At 39.2% G+C, this 21,827-nt stretch overlaps 3 protein-coding genes across 3 annotated transcripts; all 3 read left to right on the forward strand.

Moving 5' to 3' along the window:
• The first annotated feature begins 9,186 nt into the window (after positions 1 to 9,186).
• Positions 9,187 to 11,667, forward strand: LOC121049286. The gene has a single exon (XM_040505998.1). The coding sequence runs from the start codon at positions 9,187 to 9,189 to the stop codon at positions 11,665 to 11,667; it is 2,481 nt and encodes an 826-aa protein (XP_040361932.1).
• Positions 11,668 to 12,146: 479 nt separating this feature from the next.
• Positions 12,147 to 15,733, forward strand: LOC112164156. Its single transcript, XM_040505999.1, has 9 exons — positions 12,147 to 12,599; positions 12,836 to 13,420; positions 13,557 to 13,769; positions 13,885 to 13,977; positions 14,069 to 14,182; positions 14,277 to 14,375; positions 14,439 to 14,909; positions 15,035 to 15,331; positions 15,419 to 15,733. The coding sequence occupies exons 1-9, from the start codon at positions 12,147 to 12,149 to the stop codon at positions 15,731 to 15,733; spliced, it is 2,640 nt and encodes an 879-aa protein (XP_040361933.1).
• A 15-nt stretch (positions 15,734 to 15,748) lies between these two features.
• Positions 15,749 to 20,353, forward strand: LOC121049287. Its single transcript, XM_040506000.1, has 5 exons — positions 15,749 to 15,969; positions 16,069 to 16,176; positions 16,312 to 16,381; positions 16,490 to 16,588; positions 20,174 to 20,353. Exons 1-5 carry the CDS (start codon positions 15,827 to 15,829, stop codon positions 20,351 to 20,353), a joined length of 600 nt encoding a protein of 199 aa, XP_040361934.1. The 5' UTR covers positions 15,749 to 15,826.
• Positions 20,354 to 21,827: the final 1,474 nt, after the last annotated feature.

Below are 21,827 nucleotides of genomic sequence, written 5' to 3' on the forward strand. Positions count from 1 at the left end.
GCCTCGATTAACACAGCCAACACCAAGGCCACCGCCAGTTCTAACAAAGCAGACCACATCTTTGAAAGGAACGCCGCACTGGTGGCCAGGCCACCATGCCCAATCTTTCGGATCCGGAGTCGCCGCTGCCTCTTCATCGCTAGCCCCACCGCCTCTTCATTGCCAGCCCAGAAGATTGAAGAACAGAAAAAATTGAATGAGCCCCAGATGAGGAAATTCAGGAACTTGAATAATCCAGAAGAGAATGGCGACGAAGATTCACAAATAGGAGAGAAGAACACCATGAAAACGTAAACAAGCTGAGAAGCAACTATCTAATTGAGAAAACTTCAAAGCCCAAGCAATCTGAGGTCTCCTATCTCTTATTCAATTTCTTCAATTTTAGGTCTCAGAAACAAAACAAGAAGACAACGAAGAACAGGCTTCGGAAATTGCAAGAGAGAGAGAGAGAGAGAGGAGTGGTTTTTACTGGTGAGATTGTTGGATTTGATGTTGGCTTGAGTGCGGTCGGAGTAGTGCTCGGAGTTGTTGGGGTCGACGACGATGGCCTGGGTGTAGAGGTCAGCGGTGAGCTCGGAGTGGTCGTCGATGATGGCCTTCGCTATTTCCCAGATCGAATAACCCATGTGGTCGGGGCTTGTCGAAGAGAAAGAGCGCTTTGGTGGGGTTTTTCAAGTAAGAGATAGGGTTTGTCGAGGAGAGAGAGAGCTTTGTCGAAGAGAGAGTGAGGGTTTTGGTTTGTGTTGAGAGAGACTGAGGCGCGGGGCGCTGTCGAGAGTGAGGAGTGAGGGTTTTGGATATTGGGTCGATATGTTGTTATTTTTGTTATTTTTTTGGCTTAAGTGTAGGGTCTCAAGCCCTGCCCTATGAATTTGGACAAGCCCTACAAAGACTCACACAACAGAATTTTATAAAAATGTGGTCTGAGTACATGAGTTTTAAATTTGAAATTTGCCTCCTATCAATTTGACTTCCCTCGTTGGGGAGTTGGAGAAAAATGATGGTGGAACATCTCTTCCTTTCTGCCAAACATATTAATCAGACCACAGTTTTATTGTTTCTCGTTGTATGATTAATACATGTTGGGAGAAAATTTGGGGTTTGAGACGAGGTTTGGCACCACAGACATGGTGGGAAACTTGCCGCTCAATTTTTTTAGGGTCACACAACAGTTTTATCTTTAAACGTCTTGTGAACTAGTTCATAATTTCATATCAGACGACGAGTTTTATAAAAACGACGTATAAAAAAATAAAAATCAATCAGACGACGGAAAACTATGATGCGTCGTCTGATTCAATTTTTGTAGTAGTGATAGTACATGTATTTTAAGTAACTTGGTAAAAGTTCCTTAAATATTTGGTTTTATTGAACATGACTAAAACTTGATGTCATATATACATAAGAGAGTTATAATCAAATAAGGGAGATGAATACAAAGTTTTCGACAATATATCAAATTAAAAAATCTACAATTGTTCATTCTAATTTATATTACAAAAGATACTTGTTGTAAAATTGGTAATACCGTACCAAAAATCGAAATACCTAATTTGGTAGTTATGGTTAAATACCAAAAATTTTGGTTTGGTAATTGGTAGATCCATTTTGAAATCGAAAGTTTTAGTTTTGAAATTGGTAAGGCATATAACCGATTCGAACCAACCGAGTGACAACCGTAATTTGGATGTTTTAGCTTGAAGCTTAAACAAGATGAGTTTTATGGTGTTATTTTAAGGGACTAATTTTGAATTGCATTTTTGAGATGCATAATCTATAACAAGACATGTTTAATGCCTGTAGTGTAAAAAATCTTTGAGATGGTACTTGATCCCAAATTTGGAGTGTTTGTATTTCTAAATGAAAAAGTTTCAAGGTTCCAAAAAAAAATAAAAAAGGTTTAACATGAAATGGAATGATGATATCTCGTTAAGTGTTATGGCTAGTGTTGGTATACATACCAACTCAGCATATATATCAGAAGCACAAGACTCACTAGCCACCCAGAATAACGCCAACAACGCCCAGACGTGATCTCGATACCCTACATATGCGGTATCAGAATGCTTCATCGTCCCACATTGGAAACAGTGGGAACCTCACCCCCCAAACTCCTTATAAATAAACATCTCTATCGCCATAGTAAGGTAATTGTCACTAAATCTTCCTAATTGTCAACATCTTATAACGATACTAACTTAGGCATCGGAAAGTCGAAGGCTGACACACTCGGTCTTCCCTCTGACATTTGTTTGTTTTACAGGTTGACAAGATATTGAAGGCGTTAGTGATACATCATCCCGTGATTCTGTTAACCATAACCATCCCGATACTATCGCAGAAACATTTGGTGCTAGGAGTCCCCTCCAATCCTTGCTTGGCATAATACTATAAACTCAAACCAATGGCTACTAGAATTCCCAATCCCAACCCCGACCCCAATACAGATACCAACAATGACAACCAGTCCCGAGAAGACGGGGCACGAGAGGTGCAGCGCACCCTCGACTTCCCTAGCCCCAATGGCAAGACCTCCATTGTGACAAACACTACCGTAGGGGTATCAACCACATATCCTACCGCCAACCTAGAGATCGTCAAGCGCGATCTACTACTTTTCCAAGAGCAGGCAGCAAAGGAGCACACCGCCGCCTTGGAGGCACAAAGGAGAGTCAAGAATATGGAGAACTAGAATCGCATCCTCCGAGACGCACTATAGTGACAGATTGCCAATAACGAAGCGCTTGACAGGGCTAGCTAGCAAACTCCGCTATCCACGTACTCTCAGCGACATCAGTACACCGATCATACTCCTCATAGCTGACGCAAGTACTGGATTCACGGGAACAGTCAACCCCACATCTAGCCAAATGCAGGCATCCTGTGGGCCCCGGAAAATTTATCGAGCTTAAATTGAGATCGTTCAACAAGTTATTTATTTACGATTTCGATAAATGTCAACATGCTTGAGAAAATTTTCAGAAATTTTCATAAAGTGAAATCTTCAATTTAGGAGTTGGATAAGAAGGTTCACGTCACGACGAGCTCGTGGAAATTTTCTAGGAATTTTTCGGATACCGGAGGTAATTATTACAATTTTTCAAAGTTTTGACATTTTGGAAATCATTTAAGAAAATAGAAAATGTCGTGGACCAATCTGGGCCGTCTGTTGACTCCACCGCTTGATCTCCACCGTTGGATTTGAGCTGTTTGGACTATAAATCCCATGGAAGGGACCAGATTGTATCAGAAACATCGAGAGAGATTGAGAGAGGTCGACCCATTCTTGAGACTCGGCGACTCGATCATGTGACCCGACCGGAGTGACGTCGTCCGGCCACCGACCGACGACATCCGACCACCGATGTCTTCCTCTATTCATCGCTGTCACGTCTGCGGTCTTGGATCACCCATGCACTCGGCGAGGAGGGAGAATCGACGGTGAGAAGACTTGACTGCTCCGGTGAATTTCTGCGATTTCCGGCCTCCGTCTGGACCGCATTCGGTATGGAAAATTCCTCTTCTCATCTTCTTCTATCCGTCTGTGCAATTATTTTTTGATTGGGATTAAGTTTTGATGGTTTCGCTCAAGTTTTAATGATGGGTGGTTTTGGGTGTTTTACGGGTTCTGCCGAAACCACAGTGCACGGCGGCTTTTTCTGGGCTCCTTGGTTTAATTTCGACGTTGATGATGAACCTACAGCAGGAACTCGGGCTTGGTCAATCTAAATTTCATCTCTTGAGAAGTAACCCGAGCGTGATCGAAGAGTAGCAAGACTATTAACCTGGAAACTAGAATGCTTCCTGCATGGAGTTTGTGTTCGCAGCAACCCAGACTTAATCACCATGATTCATGCAATTGAGGTAAATCTCAGTTTTTCACCTCAACTCAATGTGTAATGCTGTTGCTTTTGGCAGTAAAGGTATAGCCTCGAATTGGTGATTGAAATTCAAGTCTTGAAGTTGGAATGGAATTGTTGGATTTACAGAAATGTTTCTAGTTGTGTGTGGTGTTGACTAGTCAAGTTATTGAGCCGCAGTGCTACAGTGAAAATTTTCAAATTTGAATTGTTGCTCATGGTTCTTGACTTAGTACGACCACTGTAACTACACTATGCCAAAAAAGCTATCAGACAACAGAGTTCAGACGACAGAATAGTCATTTTCTGTCGTCTGAGTGTTTCAGACTAAACTCAGACGACACATAAATTAAATGTGTTGTCTGAATACAATGAGAAACCATGCTTGTTTCATTTTGAAGATATGGTCAGACTCAGACGACACTTAAGTGTCGTCTGAACAAATAAAAATTTTCTTAGCAAAACGTTTGGATTTCCCTCCAACAAGAATAAGTCTTTTCCCTCCTAAATTCCCAAACCCTATCGATGACCAGTGAATGTAAAACTACTCAGACAACAGAGCTAAGAAATTCTGTTGTTTGAATAAGGTGAGTTTGACTTTTTTTATTTGAAGTCTGTCTTTACATAACACAAAACCTAGCTAGCAGGCTTCGTTTTACCTCTCGCGCCGCTCTGTCTAAACTCTCTTACCAACAGAAACTCGATCTATACCTCTCAAAAATCAGCCTCTTCTGAAACCCAGTCCTCTCTAACCCAGATTTGTCTCCTACTCTCCTTGAAGAATCGATGATCGACGGCGATACATCTCTGCTCGCCCATCGTTGACCTCGCCAACTCGATTAGAGACTTGGAGTTCTCCCGACTCGGCAACCTGCAATAGTGCAACGCTAGAACGAGCAACCCATCTCCGGCCTCCGATCTGGGCCTCCAGCCTTTCAAGCCCCACCGGCCACCGACTCCAGTCTTTCAATCCTCACCAGCAACCCATCTCCGCGGCTCCGCCTCCAGGTATCTCACCATCTCTCTCCCTCTCCGTTTTCTTCTCCTCCTCTGTGACGGCCGAAGGGTCATTTCGATCCTCCTCTAATCTTGTATTCTTGTATATATCATTTTCCAATCAGTAAATAATCGATTTCCATTTGACGGGCAGCGACACATCTCTGCTCCCCCCATCGCTGAACTCGCCAACTCGATTGGAGACTTGGAGTGCTCCCTACTCAGCAACCCATCTCCAGTCTCTGACCTGGGCCTCCAGTCTTTCAATCCCCACCAGCAACTCATCTCCGCGGCTCCGCCTCCAGGTATCTCACCATCTCTCTCCCTCAAAGTTTTCTTCTCCTCCTCTGTGACGGCCGAAGGGTCCTTTCGATCCTCCTCTAATCTTGTATTCTTGTAAATAATCAATTTCCAATCAGTAAATAATCGATTTCCATTTGATCTTGTATTCTTGTTGGTTTTTAACTAAGGTAATACCATAATGGTATAGTTGAAAACTTGAAATGGGTAATGGGTAATGTGTTTGATTTCGGATTTGCATTTGATGTTGATGGTATAATTGCAGACAATCAAATGACTCAAAATGATATAATTGCAATTACGATTTAATGCCGTTTGCAATTAGGATAGGATGCTTGTGTTTTGCTGTCAATCTGATAGCATAATTGATACCAATCTGATAGCATGTTTGTGTTTTAGGCATCCAAATGACCAAATATAAACTGTAGTTGTTCTATTACTGAAACAGGAATTTGATAGATACCTTTCATAAATACCTTTCATAACCTCCTGCAGAAGAATGATAGCAGCTGCAAAAAGAGTAACACACACTATGTTACGAACTCATATATTCAACCTTTTCTCCTATGGACGGGAGCAATGCTCATTTGCAGGTGTCCTTGTGTTGTAATTTTGTGGTTATCTCTAATTTTTATCTTTTCATGAGAAGTATTAAACAGATCCAAAACAGCTGCTTCCTCCACCAAATCAATTTTGAAATAATAAAAGTGAGAAAATCTAAAAGTTCTCTAATGAAGTTTGACTAGTTTCTTTGCCTTCAACTATGTAGTCAGCATGATTATAGAAGTGGAACAGTTGTTAATCCTTTCTCACCAACAAAGTTCTTTTTCTTCTATTATCACAATGTCAAAATTGTTTCATGGTATTACTGTTTGTACCTCAAAAAGAGAAAATGCAGGTGACTGAAGTTCCACCAAAACAGAACATTTGGAGACATTTTATAAATGTGGAGCCTATCACCTTTGGAAGTAATGTACTGATCACAGTGGTTTTTCTTGCAGGGCATTGGATCCAGTTGGTCTACCTACAGAAGCTAGTCAGAGAAGGTCCTCTTGATAATTGTCCTTTAATCATAATTATTCTTTGTTTCCAGAGAACGGGGGAAGAAGGAGGAGAAGAAGAAGAAGAGAGAGATCAGAAACTCTTGCTTGCTTGAGAGAAAACAAGTGGAAGGTATTATTTTAAATCTCAGATTTTCTGATTGAAGTTGTTTATGGGTCCTGTATTTAATGAGTCAAGGATTGGATGCTTCAGGTTGTTGTGTTTTGAGTTGAAAGTTATGATTTTCGATCAGAAGTTTATGTTTAGTTGGTCAAAAATTGAGTTTTTAAGTTGTTTGGGAATATGATAACTGTTATGTTTGCATCCCAACTGGTTTAGTTGGTCAAAGATTGAGTTTTTAAGTTCTTTGGGAATATGGTAGTCTATTTTGTTTGCATCCCAAATCGTTTATGGGGGGAAGTTAGTTGATTTCTGTTTTAAAGATTGATTTTTTGTCAGTTATTTCGATGTGGTTTTATTGGTGTTGGGTTTGTTAGAAGTTAGCAATCAGTTTTTTCAGTGTATGTAGTCTCATCTATTCATTTATGGATGTTTCTGTGGTGGAATTTTGTAGGTTTTCTTGATCTTGGTAGGTCTGGTTTCAATTGTTTCATGAAATAGGTGCATTCTTTTGGAATTACCTAACTAGAAGGACTATATGTACAACATTTCAATATCAGATTTGCTTTAGAAGTTTCGAATCTTGAGGTTGCAGTTTTGAATTGGAATTTGATTGATATAAGTTTAAATCATCAGAAAATAAGTAATATTGAAATTTAGTTCATATTTTGTGTGTTTATTTTGATCTGCAAACATTTATGTATGCTCTAAACCCTCCGATCAATATCCCAGATTTGATGTGAAATTTAGGCTTTTGTAGCTTTAGTCAACAACTCTTCTATTTGGTTTTTTAGTTTCATTCATCTTTGTTGTCATTTAATAAATTGTAACAACTGGTTTGGTCTGCAAACATTTATATATGTTCTAAACCCTGTTTCATCGAGATCCCATATTTGATCTAATATTTGATGTTTTGTACCTTCAGTGAACGACTAGACACTGACCTTTTGACATTAAACCCTGTTTTGTACCTTAAAATGTTCTAAACCCTGTTTCATCGAGATCCCATATTTGATCTTATTAGTATGAGTTTGAGTGTTTTTGAAAATCTAATGGTTTTTATTGTTTTGCAATGATGAATCAGCCTGCAAAGCCAGAGGCAGCGATCTCCGCGTTCATTTTAAGGTACAAAAGAACTTGATATTCAAAACCGGTCGGTTCAAAAGAAGTTGACCAAAATTCTAGATAGTTTTTACTTTAACTTGTGGATATTTGTAAAAAAAAAATTATTATTATTCTTCACCATTACATTTTCTAAAATGATGCCTTTTTTTTCCCCCTCTCAAATTGATCTTTTCCTGTACATTAATCTCAAGAGGAACAAAATCACCAACCCAAAGTTTATCTTCACTTCTTTTAAGTCTTTATTGTAATCTTTTACTTGCATAAAGCAATCATGTAGCTGCAGATAATAAAACAACATGCATTAACTTTAGGCAATGTTCCAGAAGCACTGGCATTATATATAAATGCAGCACAGGCCCTCTTATGTGCCATCTAGGCAGTAGCTTGAGAGAGCCAAAAGACAAAGCATTCTTATTCTTTTGTGCATTCTTACCTCAATTCTATGAATTCAATTTGGATGTCATGTGTTGTTGTTAGTTGTTACTGACCTATTCTTGGAATTATTGATTCAAAGGAGTTCTTAACCTGTACTTGGAATTATTTACTCATTAGGTTGGAGATTGTGGATTATCAAGAATCAATCACAATACTTTGGTATCTGGTGATGTGCGGGGAAAGCTTCCATGGATGACACCAGAATTGTTGAACGGTAGCAATAGCCGGGTTTTTGAAGAAGGTTAGTAGGACTTTATATATTTTTATATCCTATATTACTGCAAAAGGAAAAAGGCATCATTTGCCAATGAAATTAGCATTCTGCTACTATCTTTGACAGGTTTATATTTTTTCATTTGGAATTTCAATGTGGGAGATTTCATTTGTAATATTGTTTGGAATAACTGAATTGGTGTTCTGTCATATTCTTCAATCGTGCTTCTTCTAGTCATTTTGCTATTATCATTCAATTTGGAGAACTTGATTGTTTAATGACTTATTTCTTTAGCTTCTTTAAATCTTATATCTGTTAGAATGTCAACACATGTTAATGTGTTAGTTGTTTTGCATTGCGACATATCTAAAATATATGTGCAAATGTGCATTCCATTAGTCTAAGTGAGAGGGAGATGGGGCATTGTGGGTTGGGGCCGGGGTTGAAGGAACCTGTCTATATTAACTTGATCCAAATACCATAAGATATAATATAGACATGAATTCTTGACCTGAACAAACTTATCAAATTAAACGCTTATCAACAAATTCATTATGGATGTCATTAAATGATTTAATTCTTGTATGAGTATGTTCTGGCATCTCTGGCCGCCTAATGCAATTATTAAACCCTATTATTATTATTATTTCTTTTATCTTTGATAATTACATTGTGTGGCTTATCTAATGTTTTGATACATCTGTACAGGTCGCTGAGATTGTTGCTAACTTCATTGTGAAGGGTTTGGTATTCCAGCAAGGTCGTAGTTCAGGCATATTGTCAGGCAATTACAAGTAAGTTTTTCTTAACATCGTATCTCAATGCATGACTTGCAGCTCTTGTATAGTTTTTTCATTAAATATAGATGATTGAGGATTGATCTTGTACATTTTTCTTTTTTACTTCTATAGTTAGTTTTGAGGGTTTTGGCTCATGTAAGTATGTTTGTAAAGCTTAGAGTTTTATTGAAATGCAATAGTAATGAGTACTGAGCAGTAATGAGTTCTGAGCAGTTTAGCATGTATTGTGTTTGGGATATATAAATGTATGTAAGGTGTTGTACAAATCTTGATTATTGTATTTTTTCTGTGTAAGATGGATAAATCATGGATGAATGCTGATAGAAGGTCACGGAAGTTTGAGGTAGGAGTAGGACAGTTTCTGAAATTTGCCTCTGCTAATGCCAACAACAAAGCAAAAATACGTTGTCCTTGCCTAAAATGCTGCAGTACTGATGGATTTTCCATTGGAGTTGTTAAGGACCATATTTTTTGGAATGGCATTGATAGTAGTTATAAGCATTGGAGGTGGCATGGAGAACATAGTATAGCTGCCATTTCTGGCAATAGAAGAGGGGAATCTGAAACTGTAGATTGGGATGGGGGTAGTAGGATGGGAGAGAATGATGTAGAAGGAGAGAGTGAGGATGAGGAGATTTCAGAAGACTCAAATGAGTTTCTGAAGTATGTGCAGGATGCCGATAAGCCTTTGTACCCTGGTTGTACCAAGACAACCAAGTTAAATGGTCTGATTCAAACATTCAATCTGAAAGCAAAGCATGGAATGACTGATTCCTGCTATTCTGACATGCTGATAATGATCAGGGGTTTGCTTCCTGAAGGAAATGAGGTTCCTGCATCTTTATATGAGGCAAAAAAATCACTTAGTGCATTAGGTATGGAGTACCATAAGATTCATGCTTGTCCAAATGATTGCGTCTTATATAGACAGCAGCATGCAGATGCTATTATCTGCCCCACTTGTGGTGCTTCAAGGTGGAAATTAGGCAAGGATAAAACTGAAAAAGTAGGGATACCTGCCAAGGTTTTATGGTACTTTCCACCAATCCCGAGGTTCAAACGGTTTTACCAATCGGCCATTACAGCTAAGAATCTGACTTGGCATGATTATGGCAGAAAGAAAGATGGAATGATGCAGCATCCAGCTGATTCCCCGACTTGGGATTTAGTTGACAAGAAATGGCCGGAATTTGGTAGTGAGCCTAGGAACCTTCGACTAGCCCTCTCATCTGATGGGTTTAATCCTCATAGTTCTCTAAGTAGCAGGTACTCTTGCTGGCCGGTTATACTTGTGACATATAATCTTCCGCCATGGCTATGTATGAAGAGGAAGTATATGATGTTGACGCTGCTGATCTCCGGACCAAAACAACCTGGTAATGATATTGACGTATATCTACAACCTTTAATAGATGATCTAAAAGTCTTGTGGGATGGGGTTGAGGGAGTATATGATGCCTTCAGAGGGGAATACTTTAAACTAAGAGCTATACTCCTCTGGACCATTAATGATTTTCCCGCTTATGGGAACTTGTCAGGCAGCATTGTGAAAGGATACAATGCTTGTCCGATATGCGTTGATAAGAGTGGACCATATAGGTTGAAGAAAGGTAATAAAATGTCATTCATGAGGCATCGTCGATACCTACCTAGACATCATCCCTATCGAAAACAGCGTGCTGCTTTCGACAATACAGTAGAGGAGGAGCTTGCTCCTGTACCATTAACCGGAGAGGAGGTGTTTGCTAGAGTAGAGGGTATGAACTGTGCATTTGGCAAAAAGTGTCGTCCTGCAAAGAGTGTTGAAGACCAAAGCAGGCCTTGTTGGAAGAAGAAGTCAATTTTCTTTGAACTAGAGTATTGGAGATATATTCCTGTACGACACAATCTCGATGTAATGCACATTGAGAAGAACTGTTGTGATGCTATCATTCGTACATTGCTAAACATTCCCGGGAAGACAAAGGATGGGGTTGCTGCTCGTTTAGACATGGTCGAAATGGGCATTAGGACTGGTTTGAATCCCAAAATTGGTGCCAAAAGAGACAAGTTACCTTTAGCTAGTTGGAATTTGCTGCTAAATGAAAAGAAAATAGTTTGCAACTCTTTTTTCAATATGACAGTGCCTGTGCGGTTTTCCTCAAATGTTAGGAGCCTTGTCTCTATGGATGATTTAAGACTTGTTGGTCTTAAATCGCATGATTGTCACACTATCATGCAAATTCTGCTCCCTGTTGCTTTACGATCTGTTCTTGAGAAGCCTGTTAGGTATGCAATCATTCGCTTCTGCCTATTCTTCAAGGCTATATGTGCCAAAGTGATTGATGTTTCCAAGCTACAAAAAATGCAAGCAGACCTAGTTATTACAGTTTGCTTGCTTGAGAAGTACTTCCCACCATCCTTTTTCGACATCATGATTCATTTGACTGTGCATCTTGTCCGAGATGTAGAGCTTTGTGGTCCAGTATTTTTTCGATGGATGTATCCATTTGAGAGATACATGAAAGTGTTCAAAGGATGGGTGAGATGTCGTAGGCACCCTGAAGGGTGCATAGCAGAGTGTTATATTGTCGAAGAGGCTGTTGAGTTTTGTGCTGAACGTATGCTTGATGATGCTGGTACTGCTGGAATCCCAGAAAGTAGCAAAGCAGAATTTCGGAATGCATCCAAACCGCTATCAGGTGCTTCCATGATTTCTGTTTATGGAAAAGAAATGCATCAAGCACATCTTTGTGTATTGCAGAATACGGAGGATGCGTTGCCATATTTTCTGTAAGTCATTACTTCATTTTTCCTTTTTTTTTTTAGTAATTACATTGCTAAACATTTCCCTTCATTTTTTTCTATTTCTTGCTAAGTGTTTTGTTTTTCTCCTCCATCCAGTGAACATTTGGAGTTATTAAAGTTGCTTTATCCTAAGTTCTCCAAAAATGAAACGTGGTTGAAGAATAAACAGAATCAAACCTTTTCGAACTGGTTAAAAGAGAGGGTAAGTTCTTCATTGTTGATACATTTGCAACAATAAAATATTATGTTTTGATGGTTATGTAATGTATGTACTCTTTGCAGGTTTCAAATGAACTCATGTTTGCTGACAATAATGTTTCACAAACAATGAGATGGATGGCAGGTGGACCAAAGAATGAAGTGCCAACATTTAGTGGATACCAGGTTAATGGTGTTGATTTCAACACCAAGGAGCGTGACAATCTTCGATCTGTTCAAAACAGTGGGGTATTTTTGCTTGCTGATGCAATGCAGATTTCTAATGCAAGGGATAAAAACCCTAGAACAGATGATATGCACTTTTACGGTGTGATTAAGCATATATGGGAGTTGGACTACTACAAGTTTAGGGTACCATTATTCAAATGTGATTGGGTAGAGAATGTTAGGGGCATCAAAGTAGACGAACTTGGGTTTACTTTGGTGAATTTGAATAGGATAGGGCACTTAAATGATGCTTTTGTCTTAGCTACGCATGTTAAGCAAATATTTTACATACAAGACCCCCTTGATGTGCAATGGTCAGTGGTAGTAAGGTGTCCAGATAAAGACTACCAAGAGGCTAATGATGATGAGGAGCTACAAGATATTGAAGTCGAACAGCAGCCATTTAATGCCACATTGCCATCTGTTGAGACTTTTGATGATATAGTTGGTGATGATCACATCAATTATATGCGACCTGGAGATGAAGCCATATGGGTTGAGAATGAAAATAGTCATCGTCGCTTATAGGATTAGATAATAGGGTTGTTTCCTTGCACTTTTGTTTGCTTCACCCGTCTTTGTACTGTGTGATTATTGATGAAATATATGAACCTTTTTAATATGTTAGTTGTTTTGTTAGTACTAGGTTCAATTTAGCTGCTAATGTCTTGTGTACTTTTGTGTACTGCGATGTGATATTTGTTTTCAACCATATTACTTGTTTCTTTTAGGTCATGGCTCCCCGGTCTAACAACACAGCCAAAGCTAGAGCTATAGCACTAAGGATAAAGGCATTGCAAATGAAAAGAGGTAAAAAGATCGTGTCAAAACCAGCTGTTGAAGAGATTGATGTACCACTCCAATCTACCTTTGCTCAGCAAGATGCAGCCCCTAATAAAGCTGCAACCCCCAAGAAAGCTCAAGCGACATCAAAAAAAACAAGGTTCAGACTTGCTCACTCTAACAAATCTGCATCCCCAAAGAGAAGTGTATCCAAGCAAGCTGGTAAGTCCAAGAAGGCAGCATATGCACGTAATGTTGGAAAGAGCAAGGCCCCTGATGAAGAGGACAACGTAACCGGTGGACTACAGTTACTTAAGCGTGGGATGGTAACGATGAATCGCATTTCAAGGCGACTTATTCGTGGAAAGAGGCTGAAAGTTGAGTGTAATGCTCAAGGGGAACCAATTGGAAAGGCAGCTAAAGAGATGCAGTCCTATATTGGGGTATTGGCACGTACAAGGATCCCAATATCTATAAAGGATTGGAGAGGAGTGAAATTAGATGAGAAAGACAAAATCTGGGAAAGTATTGAGGTAATTAATCTGACTATATGTTTAATTGTATGATAATGTTGTTATTATAGCTGTGTTACTTGTATTCTACTTATTTTCATTAACATTGAGCAAATATTAAAGAAAGGTTCCCGCTTATGGTTTTGAACATATGCAGGAAGCATTTGTGGTGCCTAAGGAGTGGAAGAAATTGGTTATTACATCAGCCGCCAATAAATGGAGAGAATTCAAGAGCAAGTTGACAAACTGGTACATTATGCCATATTTGGATAACCCTGAACTGTTGGAGTTCCCTCCCGATGATTATCGATCCATTGACCAACATGACTGGGATAAGTTTGTTGCTGATAGGACTACCACAAAATTTAAGGTTTGGCAACTACTGAATTTTAGTCCAATTGCATATAATGCATTTCTTCTATGTCTATCGGTTAAAATCTTCAAGACGCTCTAATATTGTGGACACTTCTGCATACTCTTTGAAGGAACTTCGCGAGGCACAAATAAAAAAGCGAAAGGAGAATAAGTACCCTCATCGAATGGCGCGAAAAGGATATGCTAATCTTCAAGAAGAACTGGTTAGTATAGCCTTTTCTAGAGTACTTTACTGTATAATTGTTCTTCCTTGGATTTAGGACAGAGTAATGATCATTAAACCCTTTCATATAGTCTGAAACAATACCGATCGAAGAACTTGATCGTGCGACAATGTGGGTAAAGGCACGACAAGACAAGACCGGCAACTTCAACGGGCCGGCAGTCAAGAAGACAGTTGAAAAAATTGTAAGTTCAATTACAAGTGTAATTATTTTGTTCTGAATTTTTATAATTAATTTGCATCAGTCATGCATCCATTGCTTCTATTTTATGTTTACAGGACAAACTAAGGCAAAAATTGTGTGAAGGTGAAGTGAATTCTTCTGGATCAGATGATATTCTAACATTGGCATTGGGAAACCCTGAGGCCCCTGGCAGGGTATGAGGTGTTGGTGGCTTTGTCAAGCTGGCTGCTTACTTTAATATACCAAAACGCCGAAAGGAATCTGTAGAAGACACCTTGAGGGTGAGTGTGAAGAGGATATTAGCTGAAGAGAAAGAAACTATCATTGCCAATGAAAGAGCTAAATGGGAGCTGGAGATGGAACATCACATTGCCAAGGAAAGAGCTGCTTGGGAGGATAGGTTTAAGAAGTTGGAAGAAAAGGTTGTGAGGAAAGAGGTTGACAATGATTCATTGAAAACATTGACACCGTTGAATGATATTGGTTCTGGACAAGGCAGTTGTTCCCGGCAAAATGACAAGGGTATGAAGCTTGGTCAAACTGAACTTGCTAGAAATGTCAAGAAGAAGTTAATCTTGAACAATGCTGCACAAGTGGATGTTGAAGAGGAGACTGCTATGCCGTTTCTGGATAGTAAATTGAGCAGCAAATTTGCATCGGTTATTGAGGATGATGTTGGGATAGTTGGTAGACCTCTCATGAAGACTAAATTCTGGGAAGAACTTCCGGTAAACTGCACCCTATGACCTTACCTTCCTTCCTTTACATTCTGTTACCCTTATGGTTAGATTGATAGATCACACTTATTGATGCATGTCGATTTCTGAAATCTGATTTATGCTAACTGTTTCAGAAATCTCAGGTTATGACCAATACGGTCAAGTTGGAGTCTAAGCTAGCAATAAATTCATTGGATAATGTAGTTGCTCTTGGAACCATCGTTGAAGTTGATATTGAGGCTACCAAACAAACAATCCATGGTGTTCCAATGGGAGAGGAAAATGTGCGCGTGTCAGTCACCAAAGCTATTGTTGAAGATGCTTTGCTACCATTTCCTATCAAAGATGAGATTGTCAAAATACGCGATGCAATTGGCACATGCGTTGCTTGGCCTAAAAACTTGATTATACCCCCCACAGTTGAGCAAAAGGTAATTTCATTTGTTCATTAGTACATTTTCAGAAACCCTAAACTATTTTTATCTAATAATGATGCATATTATTGTTTATAAATATAGGAAGGAGTAAAGCGTAAAATTGTGAAGAAGAGAAATAGAGACATATATGATGATGATGATCATGATGACCTTCAAAACCTGCCAGCCAAGTTGCCTTTACCCCTAAAGATGTTGTGCCAATGGGCCAACACATTCTTAAAGGATGGGTTCACCATCCACACCACTTTGGGAGAAGATCTTTTCGGCCATCCAAAGAAGGTAGCTATCTTTAGGAGGGATGTGTATGCGATGACCAATATGAAGGAGATATCGAACGGCTCATTAGTGATGTATATGAGGTTTGTAGTGCACATTAAATCTGTTAAATTGTATTAGGTTGTATGGTGGCCATCTTCAGTGTTGTAATTGCTGTTAAACTAAATCTGCTGTTTTTGTAGCTACCTCTATCAGGTTTTGAAGAAAACAAAGATGCTGGAAATGATCGCCTTCATAGACCCTGATCACACTGGTGCACTTGCGTGTGGAAATCCAACAGAACGAGCTCGTTCTCTAGCTGTTCGGTATGGAAATGGGAAGCCTGGCCAGGTTTTTCTAGTTCCCTATAACTCAGGGTAAGCAATTTTGATTTAGAGCTTACCTCCTAATACCTACAGTATAAATGCATGTTATCTTCATTAATTTGGGTATTGAGTTGAACATTTTAATGTTAGTTGTCATTGGATGTTGACGGTTGTGAACCCCGGTGAAGAAGTGGTGCACTTCATGGATCCATTAAAGAGGCGACTCATCACCGGTGAATGGAAAACTATTGTGGACGAGTAAGAGGATATTAGTTTGGTTCAATGTTAAATTGGTTGTTATACTTGCATTTTGCTGGAATTATTTCTATCTAAATGTTACTTTGTAAGTTGTTCAGTTTCTGGCTGATTGTTGTTCTCATCATGTTGTTTCAGTTCCATCAGAATATACAATGCACAGAAAAATAGGAAAGGCAGAAAAATAGTTCAATGGAAAAATTGTGCGGTACGAGTTGCAAACCAGCTAACTATATGCTAGTTGATTTTACTTCAACAAATGTTCTTTTTATTCCATAGCATCAGCCAAGTATTCAATAATTTTATGATGTTTCAGGGCATTCCGGAGCAATTGGGCGATAAAACTTGTGGACTGTGGATTATGCATTACATGAAAGACATAGCGGAGGACAAAAATCAACATTGGAGTGCTAAGGTATGTATATATATATATCAACTCCTTCCAATTCTGATCAATGTTGTGAAACATATCCATTCACATTTAACTTGTATTTTTTTTTTTATACTTGCAGTGGGAAAGGAAAGCAAATCACTTCTACACACAAAAAGACATTGATCAGGTCCGGGCCGAGTGGGCAAAGTATGTCAGCCAATTTCAACAAAGCTAGTGTGTCGAGAAGATTCTAATTTTGGACATGCATCATCTATAACCCATATTAACTAGTTATGCAGTTGGTTTAAGTATCTATTTTTGGCCTACAAGTACAGTTTAATTATGATCAGTAGGTAGTATGAGATATCAGTGGTTTTTGGGTCACATTTGTTGATCATGCCAACTGCTATGGGTTATTGAACTGATGTTTATTAAGTTTAGCTCCATGGTGGATGTATGTATATATAGCTGCAGGAACAAATTGATCAAATATTGGTACTTTTGTGAATGGATTTCATATTTGATGAATGCGTTGTGTTGTTTCCAGATTTATATGATTATGGCACAACAGGGATGCGTGTGTATGACATCTGGAATAGAAAGCAACAACAAAATGATGTTGTTGGACGCATCAAAGAACAACAGAAACAAGAAAAAATGTGTTCATATTTGGACACTTAAACAACAGAAAATTGTCATCTAAAATAGAAAGTAACAACAGAATGAAATTCAAGTATGTTGTTTTATATGCACTCAAAAAACAGATAATTGTTGTCTTCATGTCAAAACAAAGACAGAGTCGAACAAAATTTGTTGACTAAAAACTAAAACAACCACAAAATTCTATGGTTACAAACAAAATGAAACGACATTTAACTGTTGCTCAAATTAGCTTCAAGCAACAAATAATTGTCCTGTCTATGCTCTTCAACCTTTACTTAACTGTTGTAGAGTATAAACCACAACAATAGATAAATGTAACCTTAACAACTTTCAAACCACACTTAATTGTAATTCCAAGTTATATGCCACAACAGATAACTATTACTATAAGTTAATAAAAACCACAGACAACTGTTATTTGTATTCCCTTTAAACGTCATTTAACTGTCATCTGTGACAAACTCAAACGGTAAATAAATATGGTATGAACTAAGTTCAATGCACACTTATCTGTGACTATAATGCATATAACACAACATATAAGTGTTATCTTAGGTGACTATAGACGATAGATAATTGTATTCTAAATTGAATACAAATGACAGTTAACTGTTATTGAACTGGAATAAAACAACACTTAACTGTTATTATAAGTCCATTCAGACCACAGAAATTATAAAGAACTGTTATTTGTTTCTAGTTCATACCACATTTATCTGTCGTTTGAATTCACTAGCTCATGTCTCGATTTCATCAGACAACAGAAGACCTAACAAATTTCTGTCGTCTGATAAATAAGACGACAGAGGAAATCTGTCGTCTGATGCCCCAAGAGACGGCACCGTACTAGACAACAGAAATTTTTTTAATCAGACGACAGATCTCCTCTGTCGTCTGATTGCTTTTCTGGCATAGTGCTATTATATTGGTTAGAATGGGGTTAAGAATGGAAGTAAATATGCGTGGTTGAATTGGATGTGGTAGTCTCCTTTTTGTTTGGTTACTAATCATTGAAATTAACTAAGGTATGCTATGATATATTGGACAGAGGTGAAATGGACATGGCATAATTATGGTCTATTTATTTTGGCCTATCTGCATGTTGAACGTTCCACTTTTGAGACTTTGGTAATTAAATAAAAAGTTAGTCATGGTTTATGTTATAAGGTTGAGTGCCCTTACTAATTTCGGGTGCACCTAATGTGAAATGAAACTAATCCGATTTTGGTGGGATTACTCCAATATAGTTCGTAATTTGCCAAAAAGGGTTATTTGTAGTGATTGGTCAAACAATGGTCAAACCAGGAAAGGTTGGTTGGACGATTTATTAATCGTCGATATTTCATATAATTGTTCAATGGGTTATTAACTGTCGAAGTGTCGGAATCTAGGACTCCAGTTATCCGAGGAACGGAAGGTTCGCGACTCTCGGAGTACGTGAGAGAAAGCGTCGGAATCCAGGTAGGGATTCAGGACTCTCTTCGGTTGGTGATTTTCTTTTATATTTTATTAATGTGATGCATGATAAGTGGTATGGGTTGGTTATGTAAAATGCCATGCATACTAACCAATCCGTGAGAAAATGTGTGATGGCTTGAGAGCGAAGGGTGGCTCTGACTTCCTTGGGTTCGATCCCCTTAACCTCCGAAGGGTTAGTTACGCCGGTCGTCCGGGTATTCCGATCGTAATAGCGGGCCCGGTACGTGTGTGTAGCTAGGTAGTGGACGCTCTCGCTATGCTTACCTGGTGATAAATTAATTTGAGGTAAGGTCGTGTAGTGGGTCTATGGGACCGGCCATCAGGTAATACTTGGTTTTGGCGCCGTATTTATTTAAGCATCATGCATCGGTTTTCAAGTTGAAAAACATTAAAGTTTGTCGTTCTTTTAAATATTTGGTTTAAATATGTTTTCATACTGGGCAACCCAAATATTTGTTTATTGGTTTTGAGTCTAGTTGAGGTAGAGTTCCTGTTGAGCAGCGAGGACGAAAGCTCACCCCTACAATAGTGTGGATGCAGGTACTGTGCACTGGTGACGGGACAATAGCGGACGGAGCTGGGTGTGCGGAACAAGTTCGGTAAATTTTGTCATTTAGACCTTGTTCTAAATTCTATTTCTCGAACTTCGTATTTCGAGACTTGTTGATAGTTAGCCTTGTGTCAATTTTGGTTGAGTTCTCGTTTCCTTGAAGTTCGTACCTTGTGTGTGAGAATTCATTTCAAGTTCTCGATGAATGAAATAAATTTTAGCAACTCAAGGATTTTTCACCTCAAAATATTTGTAGCTCCCGCTGTGTTTCTACGAAAAGTTTTCAAACAAAATGCCTAGCGGTTCTCTAGAATGTAAATCGAGCGTTCAGTTTATGTTTTAGAGACTCGCGGCACTGTAACGTGCTTAAGCCGGTGAGGTGAAGCTTGGGCGTTACACAGCCTCTGACCCACCCAGCGGAGCGTCCATCCCCAACGTAAATGGCACCACACAAATCATCTACATAAGTTCAACCCTGTTCCCAAACTCACTCAACATGACACCATTCCCACCGCCTCCTTAATTCATCCTTAATGCAGCAGGCACCTCAGTAGCGACAGCTACCACAACCACACTACCTCCCTCACCACAGGATCTCAACATAAGATTATTGCTACAAATGAACGAAACCATAACCGCTCTACAAGCAAGGATTGAGGCAGCCGAGAATAGAACTACTTGGCAACTAGTATCGGCGGGATTCGAGGGTAAGCTGGGACCATTTGCACCCCGAGTTCAAGTAGATAAACAGCCCCAAGAGGCAAAACCCTTTAAGATTAAGAAGTACAATAGCATCATTTTAATTCTAACTTGAAAAAACAAACTGAGGGACTCTGCGATGGTCGACGAGATTAATCAGTTTCCGGCCTCACTCAACTGATCATCATTTGACACACATCTTCCTCAGTCATCACTCATCAGGGTTTAGGGTGCAGGCTCCCCCGGCGAAGCTTCATGATCCTCGACCGGGCGAACTCGAGGAGATTATCATCGCTACTGAAAGGAAGGAAGGAACTGTAAGAGTGTTACGCGTCATGCCAAACCAACAGCCAATCTGCCCGTGGAGATTTCTGAATTCGGGTGATGCCGAGTGCCTAGGTCATATGCATCTATGATAGCGAAGCCCGTGGTTCCGATCTCTATCCTCCCACCGCCAGTGGTTCAGGATGGAAAAACAACTGTCACCATCTCTGAAGAAGGGTATCAATCTGGTCTTGAAAAGTGCAAGCACATGCTGTTGGGTAGGATTCATCTGGCTCTCGGGGACAAACCCTACTCTCCTAGTGAGTTGTAGAAGAAGCTTGGACTTGTCTGGGGGGGAGATTGGTCATTGGAATCTTATTCCAATGGGAAGAGGCTATTTTACTTTCAGCCTTTCCTCTGAAGCTGCTCTTTCAATGGTTTGGTCAAAAGGATCGATCGCACTGAAGCCTGGAATGTTGAGGTTTATGCGTTGGGTCCCAAACTTTTCCCCTGCTAACCAACGCAATACAAATGCGCAAGTGTGGGTTCGATTTTGGGACCTCGACCTTGAATTTTGGGAGCCAGTCTCCCTGTTTGAAATTGCGAATGGAATTGGTGTGCCTGTTAAGATTGATTCCAATACATTGGGTAGGAGTTTTGGTTTATTTGCTAGGATTTTGGTGGATATTTACTTGTCCACTGACCCTCCATTGGAATTGGTTGTAAGACGAAAGAATGGTGAAACTCTGATAGTGGAGGTCGAATATGAGAGACTTCCTTCTCTTTGCTCTCATTGTGGCAATGTCGGACACAACGTTGCTTCTTGCAAACTTGTACGCAGATCTGAACATGCTAAGTCGGCTTCTGCGAATGATACTGATGTTGTTCAGGGTAGTTCACGTAAGCCTAGACTGCGCCGTCATCTTGTGAAACAGGTCTATGTTGAGAAGAAACGTTAGTCGAATCCTCTTTTACTTGGTATCACACTATCACTCCATCTATGATCTAATTCTTGAGGCCAATGCTCATATGGTTGGTTCAGGTTTAGAAGGAAAGTTATCAGCCCCATTTTTACCCTCCAAAAGGTAAAAAGGTTATCGGCCCCATCTCGTGCCCTGTCTAGGAAGTTTAGGTGATTAGTGAAATCATATTTGGTGTGTTGTTATGCTCTTTGTACTATTGGTCATTGTTTCCCTGAATTAATTGTTCATTTAGTAAAGAATGAAATTGCAACGTCCTTTGTCCTTTTTAAGCAAGATATAGTGGAGCAGATATTCTTATAAAAAAAAAATGAAGCCAATAGTTTTTTGAAATTGTTATTTTGTCATTGATCCTTTAATAAACACTGAGCAGACAATTCTGAGTTAATAAACTTTGGCAGCATGCATAATCAGCAAATTCTTAAGGGAACATATTCATATGTAGATACGATTGCGTTTGAAGTGAAACCAAGACCAAATTTGCAAGGGAAAAATTCACCAACGGTGTCTGGACATTTAGGGGACTTTTAGAATGATACATGTACTTACAAAGTTATCAATGTGATACCTAGACTCATTTTTTCGTATCTACGTTGTACCTATGACCAATTTCCGTCATAGAACCTAAATTTTGCACGTGAGTCAC

This window comes from Rosa chinensis, chromosome 5, assembly GCF_002994745.2.
Source record: "Rosa chinensis cultivar Old Blush chromosome 5, RchiOBHm-V2, whole genome shotgun sequence".
Taxonomy (NCBI): domain Eukaryota; kingdom Viridiplantae; phylum Streptophyta; class Magnoliopsida; order Rosales; family Rosaceae; genus Rosa; species Rosa chinensis.